Source organism: Pinus tabuliformis, chromosome 5_1, assembly GCF_031772625.1.
Source record: "Pinus tabuliformis cultivar Carrire ecotype Pingquan chromosome 5_1, CPIR1, whole genome shotgun sequence".
Classification (NCBI taxonomy): Eukaryota; Viridiplantae; Streptophyta; class Pinopsida; order Pinales; family Pinaceae; genus Pinus; species Pinus tabuliformis.
In genome coordinates this window covers 100,185,156-100,195,586 of record NC_142305.1, presented here as the reverse complement: position 1 = coordinate 100,195,586, position 10,431 = coordinate 100,185,156, and the positions used below count along the sequence as shown (strand labels likewise).

The 10,431-nt window shown below is 37.1% G+C and overlaps 1 protein-coding gene across 1 annotated transcript; it reads left to right on the top strand.

Annotated features, from left to right (window-relative positions):
* Positions 1-6,096: 6,096 nt before the first annotated feature.
* Positions 6,097-8,715, top strand: LOC149163627 (putative hexosyltransferase MUCI70). The gene is made up of 4 exons (XM_089429215.1): positions 6,097-6,178; positions 6,266-6,334; positions 8,290-8,466; positions 8,545-8,715. Exons 2-4 carry the CDS (start codon positions 6,326-6,328, stop codon positions 8,713-8,715), a joined length of 357 nt encoding a protein of 118 aa, XP_089285341.1. The 5' UTR covers positions 6,097-6,178; positions 6,266-6,325.
* Positions 8,716-10,431: the final 1,716 nt, after the last annotated feature.

Sequence of the window (10,431 nt, the reverse complement as noted above, 5' to 3'; positions counted from 1 at the left end):
TATCTTCATCTGAAATTTTGATATCAACATATGATAACTAACTTGTTATAGACATTTTTGTGCCTTACAGCTCTAAGCATGAAATGTCCATAAACCAAGGGCTCCTAAGTCCCTAAAAGTGTTGTTCTAACTCCTAAAGGAACAAGGTCAACAAATTACAGCTTCTCCCAGAAGTTCTCCACCAGAAACTGCTCAGAACTAGTCAAATCAGGATCATTTCAGCTGCTCCACTAGCTAGCTGCGTTGCAAAGCACCCAAATACACTAGCTAGGTGCGTTGCAACGCACCTAAATGCACTACCAGGGTGCGTTGAGCGGGAAATGACAAGTGGCAGAGTCATTCCACGAGGTGGACAGACAATGGAAGCTTCCAGAATCTTCTCCAATGACACTTGCCTCACTGAATTCGACCAAGGATGAGTAAGAGGCTCTCAGTCTCCAAGTGGAAGCAAGAACTGACAGAGAGAAGCCACTAATCAATTCATGAGTTGACTCATCCTCTTTGCATACATCTATATATGGATCCCTCATCCAAGAGATCCAAAGGCTGGAACATTGTACATTGCAAAGAATTGCTGTTGGTTTGAGATAGATATCAGAGTATTGGGTGATTTATGCTTTGTTGGAGGTGAAGAGGGGCTTCTCTGCTGGGAGGTTGATGCTGGATCAGGAATCATCGGTTGTAACTCCTCCTGGATCTTCTTGTTATATCAATAAAACTATTTGAGTTTCTCCTACATGCTTGTGTATCATTGATGTTTGTTACATTTGTATGTTTAGCTTAAATCTGATCCTAAGCTTTTTATGAGTATGAACCCATGTCTTTGTATAGTTTCCTTCTTCTGTGATCTTGCAGGTACTTGGTGAAGCTGGGCAAGTAAGAGAGCAGGTAGTTGGAAGCTGTCAAAGAGGAGAGAGGTTGGATCAAAGGACTAGCGCAAGACACAGGTTGGTTCATCCTATTTCTCTTTGTTTATAGTTCATAAAGAAGAATACAAAAGTAGTTTTCTCTGTTTGTTTCTAAGGTCACTGTCACACCTTAGTGGGATAGGGTCGTTCTGAATAGACACTTTTCCCGTTAACATAACTTACCATAGTATTAAACACATTCAGATGCTCTGTCACCGAGTCTCCATCTTTCATCCTCGGGTTATATAGCTTTTTCCATAGGAACAGTTTATTCACCAGAGACTGAGATTAGTGAAAAGTCCCTAACTTGTGCCACAAAGCCTTCACCGTAGCTTCCCCCGATACATTCAACAATATTGAATCTGAGTCACACAATCGTATTGTGCTCTTTGCCTTCCAATCCAACTTCTTCCATTCTTCATCAGACACTCCCATTGGTTTAGTACCTGGATCTACCGTGATCCACTAATATTTATCCATCAACAGATCCTCCATCTTGAGATTCCACAACTCAAAACTCTAACCATTAAATTTCTCGATCTCTATCTTTCCACTTCTCGCCATCTTCTTTCACCACCAGAATCGATCCCGCAGATCTCCCACTAAACGGGGTCTACCACAGGCCCGAGTGAAATCCCTCAACAACAAATGTGTCCCCTTGAAGCCAAAATAGCTCTGACACCAAATGTAGGTTTTAACCCCGTACAAAAATTACCTGCATACGAATTCTAAAACACAAGAAATAAGCAATGCGAGACCATAACACATAAAACAAATATACACAGAGATTTTCCCCTAGATCCCAAAACGGGGACTACTAGTTTGATTTTTCATTATTATCCTTTCAGTGTTACAATACATACTTATACATGCCGAAGCATCCAATACCATGGACTGAAAACCATCGCATCCAAAACCATGGACCGAATACCATCGCTTCCAAAACCATGTGTGAAATCATGCATAAAACCATACATAGGTCCACCCAACCTAATATAGGGTCCAAAAAAAAGTTTCCCGAGGCGCTGCCCCGGACCCCGTAGAGGGGGGCTACTCGCCCCCCACTGCGCAACAAAGGGGGGGGGGGGCTCTGCCCCCCCTCTAATCCCCTAGTTCACTACATGGGCTAGTCGTGGAAAGAATATAACACAACCCAACATGTGTAATGTGTGAGGCTTAAAGATATGGAGGATCTCCAACTCTAGGAGTCCCTCAGGCTACTGTGGTTTGTGATCTGGATAATTTTGAGAGAATAATCACAAAGCTCGTTGAATAATACCCCAAGAATGCTAATGGATGGTCCTACAGAGGGAGTGTGAGACTTCCGATGGATAAATTCGATGAAGCTACCATCGGTTTTTCTCATGCCATCAATCTTTCCCCGAGGTTCTCATCCCTTTCTTCAACCACACAATAGCATACGAGGCACTTGGGAATGACAAGAATGTGATTAAGGACTACTATTCATCCATCGTTAATGAGTTTGTTGTATGGTGTAATGTGGGGAATGTGGATGTGTAAGTTTCAAGACTATCATTGAGTAATAGTTCCATATGAAAGAGATTTTGTTTTTTTTTTGGGGCACCAAGCTTTGTTGGGTGGATGTGAAAGTTTCAAGATTATTATGGAGCAGTAATTTCATATGAAAGATATTTTGTTTTTTTATTTTATTTTATTTTATTTTTGGGCACCAAGTACTGTTGAGTGCCACATGAAACAAGCACTATTCTTTTTCAGTTGAATAGGCCTATGAAGAAAGAATATTATTGGAAGGTGTTGTTCATGATCCAAACTTGCATGTTGAGGTACATGATGCTTTAATTGCCATTCTTTCAAGGGAGGATGGTCATAGCAATCCCAATGATCAGTTCACGGAGGCTACCATAAAGGAACTACTTTATAGAGAAATAGGTTCTCGTTTTAGGGGCTACCTTGAAAATGAAGTCTAAAGTACAAAGCCCCTCATTTCAAGCCTCATAAAATTAGGCCAAGATGTTGAAGAGATCACGGGATTAGTTTTTCTAGGCATATGAAATCGTCTGGAAGTTTCTCAACATGATCATAAGAGGGATACCATTCAAGCTCTCATTTTCTTATGTAGGCGAGTTAAGACAGGAATATTGAAGAAGAGTTCAAGTTGAGTAATTCATCTACTAAATGCGCTCTTGAACCTAGATGATGGATATAATGATGATGAGTGGTTACAATTATGCATAACATGCATGTTTAGTATCTTCCCATGCGAAGATCATTTCACCATATCTGTTCCTCAAGGAACCAATCCTTTTGAGGGCCCAATTGATTTTCCAGAAGAGGATGACAACATATTTTTCCGAATTGATTTCATTAGAGAAATTGATGTGTTATTACAATAATTGAAATGCAATACCTAGAGGAAGCCCTTACAACATCTCCTTGGATATTGATATTTTACAAAGACAAGCCACCAGATTTCTACTAGGGAGACCGATAAGCAAAATGTCTCGAGGTCCATTTGCTAGGCCATGCATTGTCAGTATCACAGTCAACCCACAAGAATTACAAGGTATATATATCCTCATACCTTCATTCATCATGGTTATGGGTCACCCACAAAACCACAGATATGGGTCAGCCACATAAAACCCTTATCATCGAAGTCCATTTGTTAGGTTGCACACTATTAGTATCATAGTTGGAATACAATCATTACAAGGTATTTCTATCATCGGATCTTCATTCATCATGGTTATGGGTCATCCACAAACCCTCGGTTATGGGCCAACCACGCAAGACCCTTGTCTTCCACAACACTTGGTTTTGCTTCATCCACAATATACTCCTATTCCACAAAGGCTTCTTTGGAGGGAACTTCACGCAATGGGGACCAATTCTTCCTAAGCGAGGAGGATTTTTCCAAATGGAAAGTGGCATCCACCCATTGTATCCACCTATGGTATCTACCATGGTATTTACCCATGGCATTGTTACTTACAAAGGATATAAATAATGAGCCTCATTTTGTAAAAGGGGGCATTCATCCACACAATGTAGATGTAACAATGTTTTCCCTCTCAATTAATAAATAATTGGATTTTATGGTGTATCAAGTTCTCTCTTCACATTTTGTTTTGGATGTATTCAGTTTATGCATTTCGTTTTTCATTAATGTTCTAGTGCTAAGTTCTCTCTTTTGTTCTCAACATTATTGGTTTTGGATCTAGCCTCAAATATGCAAATCAAGTTGTGTAAAACTATCATTTCAAGGAATGGGAGGGGGTAGATAGTGATATTGACGACAATGTTCTTAGACGACTCAACTAGCTTAATTACATTTTGAATTCTAAAATTCCAAGGGGTCGGGCTTCAATTTACCTCTAGTTATTGATTTTCTTCTTTAAGAAGCATATATATGCCACCAAGAAATTACCTTCATTATTTTTAAAAGTGTATCTCCTACTAGGATTAATGTATGACCATAATTACTTTTTAAAATATATTAATTGCACATAAATTAAAAAATAAATAAAATATAATATAATATAATATAAAATATAAGAAATACAAATAAAATAAAATAAATTTAAGAAAGAAGAAGAAAAAAGAAACATCTAACTTCTAGAGATAATTACAAACCCTTCAACAATGAATCTTAGATAATATAAAACAATAAAATGTAAATCAAGTAAGTTTTCACAAATACATCATTTTTAAGTGACTTTTTAAAATTTCAACACATTATAAAGTATATGTATGTGCGCATGTAGGAGACTCCATGATTGTTGTAAATTGGTTCAATAAAGATCAGAGATTTCACAATTTCACATTGTTGCCAATTATTGAAGAGATATTCCACTTAAAACATACTTTTGACTATGTTTCATGTTGCCACATATACACATATACAGGGAACACAATACAACATTGGACACACTTTCTAAGAAGGGTGCTTCACATGATTTTGGAGTATGGAAAATCATTAAACATATAGGTGTGATGATTTGTAGATCTACTACCACTGGCCATTCAACGAATGAATTCAACAACTTTAGTAATCAAATTATCAGATATATATATTGTTATTTTGGCCTCGATTATGGATAATAGATATAATGTACAACTAGATATAAATTTGTTTATGTTATGCTCTATTTATTCACACAATTTTCAAATAAAATATATTTTGATTTTAGGCAAGTTGTTTCCTGATCAGTTTTGTCGACATTCAGGATTATCAAAATGCAATAGGATGCATTAGTAGGGTGTAATGTTTTATGATTATCTAATAAAATTTAGGAAAACAAATATGTATGTGGACATGTAACACTATATAAATAACTAAGGGTCTTTATTAGTCCCTGCCATCTGGCATCCGGCAGGGACTATAGTAATCGTTAGGAGCGGACTTAGCATTAGTTTACCGGTTCCCTGCCACTTTTAAACCAAAGTTCTTACGGTCATGTAATTTTACTATTCTAATAAACCAAAGTTCATGCTTTCGCCATCTTATTTGGCCTCAAATCGAGGCATACAGCTCAAAACTTAGGAAAAAGATCGGAGGAGTACAGGTAATTACAACAAGTTGTTCACTCGTGCATGAAGTAATGCTAGCATTAATTTTCTAGCGTTTAATGTTAGAGATTAATTAATTTTCTAGCGTTTAATGTTAGAGATTAATACCACTGCTATAATACAATAGCATATGTACCCTGCTACAGCACGCTGTATGCTTGCCACCTCATGTAGCACCGTACACCTGCAAGCTCATGCGCCACCGTTACATGTACGCCTGCCACCACATCTATGCTTTTTGTGGGCATGTAACAGGTATTTTGCTCATTGTGCCTTCTAGTATTCCGCTGCTCACCATTTTCTTCTGCTTCTCCTCCATTGACAACGATCTCCATATCTCCGCCTCGTCGGCCATTTCTGAGACTGTCTCGGCTGTGGCGGGATCTCTCCTCCATTGACAACGATCTCCATATCTCCGCCTCGTCGGCCATTCAGGTAAATCAATTTAATGCATCCCATTCTACAGTGGCTTAAGTTTGCATGTATCTGGTTTCTCTCAGAGCCTCGACTGAGTTTGTTTGAGCGTTTTACAAAAGCTGCCGAAGGTTTACAGAGGCCCATTTGGGCCGAAACCGCCATGCTGCTTTATTCATGTGCAGAGCTTGCTGTCGAAGGCCCGAAGGATGACTTGGTTTTGGAGCTTGCTGTCGAAGGCCCGAAGGATGACTTGGTTTTGGATTGCTGCTCTCTGCAACATGCAGTGAGAGACAATGAACAAGGTGAGATAAATAGTTTTTTAAACCTGTATATTTACATTTTCCCATTATTTTTCTGCAGCCTTAATTTGCAGCGAACTTAATTTGCAGCCTTTATAGCGACCAATGGAACCTGTTGCACCAATTATCAGAATCCTGCAGTGAGAAACAATGAACAAGGTGAGATAAATAGTTTTTTAAACCTGTATATTTACATTTACCCATTATTTTTCTGCAGCTTTAATTTGCAGCGAACTTAATTTGCAGCCTTAGTGCCAACCTCTTTGATAGCATTGATAATACTATACTGATCTGCTACCTGCGCTGCGCCTACTGTGGAGATCACTACATCCACCAACTTAATTGCCTCCAGTAGGCTTGGGTAATCGTCCAGAGATCCCTGTAGCAAATTGAATTTTCTAATGTGTATTGTGCTTCATGATCAACTACTTTAATTGGTACTAAAACCCTAGGTTTTTCCAGGTATGGTGCTAGTTTAGTATTTTTTCATGTATGATGCTAGTTGTGTTGTTTTAGGTTGTTTAGAGGGCGCGCTCATTAGCCCAGTTGAGACTTGCCTCAATTTTATTGCTTAGATGTTTCCAATCTTGAGGTCGACAGTTTGCACCTCTCTGACTTCAATTTTATTGCTCATCTATAAATTTTATTATGTTCAGAGATCTGTTATTATTTTACTATTTTAGATATTCTCAAGTTTTGATTCCTTACTAATTAGTTTTTCATTTATATTATCTTTTTTCTAAAAATAAAAACAGAGACGGGAGATTGCTAGGTGAATACCCTGAATAAAAACAGAGACATGAAATTGCTGGTTGAATACCCGGAGTAAAAACAGAGACAAAAGATTGTTGGTTGAATACCCAGAACCATGATGTCTTTCTTCAGAAACGCCGGACACCAGACAGTTGGTCGAGGCAAAAGAATCCCCTGCATAGCCTGCAAAAAATAAACATTAAATTTAGCAGTCAGAGACATATTTTAGGTAGAAACAGAAAATGGAAAATGCATACCAACTTGGAAACCTATATACAGAAAGAAGAAACAAGCCGCATCTAGGAAATTACAAGCTTCCATCCACCGTCGCTATCGACACTCCAGTTTTCTGAAGTAGCATCTTTGCAATGATCGTCGGGTTGTTCTTTGCGTCAAAACTCAACCGGGTCTTGCCATTTCTCTGCATGAAATTGAAATGTGTCTTTCGTTGCATGAAATTGAAATGTGTCTTTAGTTTAAGGGAATGGGGTGTTTTCATGCCGACACGTAGTCACTTACCTTTTTTTCTCCATCACGCATTGTAGTTGAACTGAATTTTCTTTTGATCTATTTCTCATTTGACCGGTTTCCTACTTTCGTTTACTGTATCCTTCTCAACTTTCTTCTTCGAGGAACCTAATACTTTTGTGTCTATCTATATGAAAACTTGATAATTTAATGGAAGATTTTTTATCATACCACATTTTCATTGTCATGGAATTCGCGTAATTTGTCATTGAGCCTTTGATTGTCATGGAATTTGCGTCATTTGTCATTGACTCTTTGGAATCCAAATTAGAGAAACTACCTTATGCTTAAAATCTTTTGTTTCATCTTTACTTCAACTAATAAATTTTAATTTTATATTTTAACAAATATATAATTATATTTCGCTTTAATTTTTATAAAGCGGCACTTGAAATAATAAATTGTCATTTTATTTTTGTATAACCAAATAAAAAATTATATTTATCAGAAATTCAAGTAAATTTTTGAATAATGAGTATAACCAACCTTTCTTTTTCTTGAGATGTGAGACGTGGGGATGCTTCCAAGGTTTTCTCTGGTTCGAAAGTTTCAAGGTTATAAGCTGCCTCCAGATACCAGATATTTCTGAGATTTTTGTGGGGGCCCAAATGTTTGAACTTTGGCCAAATATTGCTTTTGATACAACAGTATGTTACGTGAACAATTTGTTCCGTATGCTTGGCTGGATGCATGACACTTTAACTGATTGTGAGTCTGATGTTCTAAACTGTTACATGGTTTGTCATATGCATAACTAAACACACTTACAATTTTTTTGCGGTGCCTAATCTCAACACTTGTATTTAAATTTTGTGGACTGGTTTTCTGTTTAGGTACAGGAGACAACAACTGTACACTGTGGTTTCTATAGTGAACGTGGAGGCTTTGATATTGATCTTGAAGATAAAAGATTTATGAACAATTGTAAAGCTGTTGTGTCAACCTGCACATTTGGTGGAGGAGATGATCTTTACCAACCTATTGGCATGTTACAAACATCATTAAAAAAGGTTTGTATTTATAACTCTCAAGTTATTCTGATTTGCTATTAAATCAGAGTAGTTCTGATTTAAGTGGATGAAATTCAGGTGTGCTATGTAGCATTTTGGGATGAAATCACATTGTTGGAACAAGAAGCAGAAGGAAAGAAACTTGGTGAGAGTCGCACAATTGGAGTATGGCGTATCATTGTTGTTCACAATCTGCCTTTCAGTGATCAGAGACTGAATGGTAAAATTCCAAAGGTTTTGAGATCATAAGAGGACAGTGGATCTATTTTGATCTCTTCAACAAACCCTAATCCAGTTATCAAACAAGCAGATTTATAACCGCTCCATATATCAATATCGGCTTCATTAAAACTGGAAATTATAGATGCGATTACCACATGGAATTCTCTTTCTTGTGAAGACATTGACACCAAAGCCTGCAGATGTGAAGTCCAAAACTCTGGGTGCCGCTACCCAATCATTCGATCACTTCCTAAACAGGCTCAACTTGATGTAGGGACTCGCTTTCTTGTGAAGACATTGACACCAAAGCCTGCAGATGTGAAGTCCAAAACTCTGGGTGCCGCTACCCAATCATTCGATCACTTCCTAAACAGGCTCAACTTGATGCAGGGACTCACTGCGTCATAGCTGCCCTTGTTTATAAAAGTTTGTGGAATTGCATAGGACAAATAACATTAGTGCAATACTATTTTTTCCAAATTTTCATGATGCTTTTGTAAATTTTTATAAAACATTAAATTCCGGTAAAACTATGACACTGTGTGCACATTTGACACGAAGGGCATGATAATAAAAATTTTGATAATTTTTTATTTTGACTTTTTGTTAGTGCAATGTATAATATTTTGGGGGAAATGGTTAAGTTTATAAAAGTTATAACATAAAGTAATAGAGTGTCACAATTTGAATTTAAAATATGGATTTGAAAAATGAATAATTAAAATTAAATTAGATTAATAATATTTTTAGTAAAAATATATGTTTAGATTTATAAAATTTATGGTACAATTTTTTTCAAACTCATAAAATATTATTATGTTTTGTATAATCAAAAATGTTATTGAAATTGGAAACTTGGAGATAGTTATAAAGAACAATTAGTAGCTTATATCAAACATAATTTTGTACTAGCCACCTTGCCATACATCACTTGTCATTTATTCACATCAAACACTTGTCTCACCTTAAATTTGAAATTCAAACTACACATATGCATTACAATGCATATCCCTGGTATATAACTACAAAAACTTTTAATCCTTCCATAAAGAAACACATAAACTTAGAATTTGCAAGGGCAAGGAAATAAGGCACATTAATCCTTTTGATAAATGATTCTAATTATTCTTATATAAGAATATTTTTGTAAGGTCAAACAGAGAGAGCTATGCTAGTTACAAGGCCATTTATGGCATTGACATGCGAGATCAGGGTGTTTTTCACCTAATCTAGAATCTTGGTTGGCCCCATGAGTGACCATTTAGGGAGAGGAGAAACCCCCTCCTATCATAACATAGTCAATAGATTAGTGAAGAAGGTCGATGTTGTTGCAAGCTCATCTGGCGGAGGTGTGGGAAAGGGGGAGAGCCCAGTCTTGGGATCTCAATGGCAAGCAGGCATAACAGGAAAATACCTCCTGAAAGCAGCCTCCTATCCAAGGATTTGTGCATACATGAACATATCCAAACCCTTGTTGGAGTCAATTGATCTAGAGTACCATGATGAGATTTGGACCCAACCCTTAGACTATGATCATGTCCCTTTCAATGTCATTTTTTCCATGAGTATGAGAACTTGATAAGGTATTATCTATTGACAATTGTTGAGCTCTAGGAAAGCAAACATCAGGAGACATCAGATGGATTTCAGAAGGTCTCTCACAAGAAATGCGAATATAATCATCCTTAGAAGGAAAAAACCTTGTAGGAGAAAGGAGATGTGATGCACATAGCAGAGCCCAAA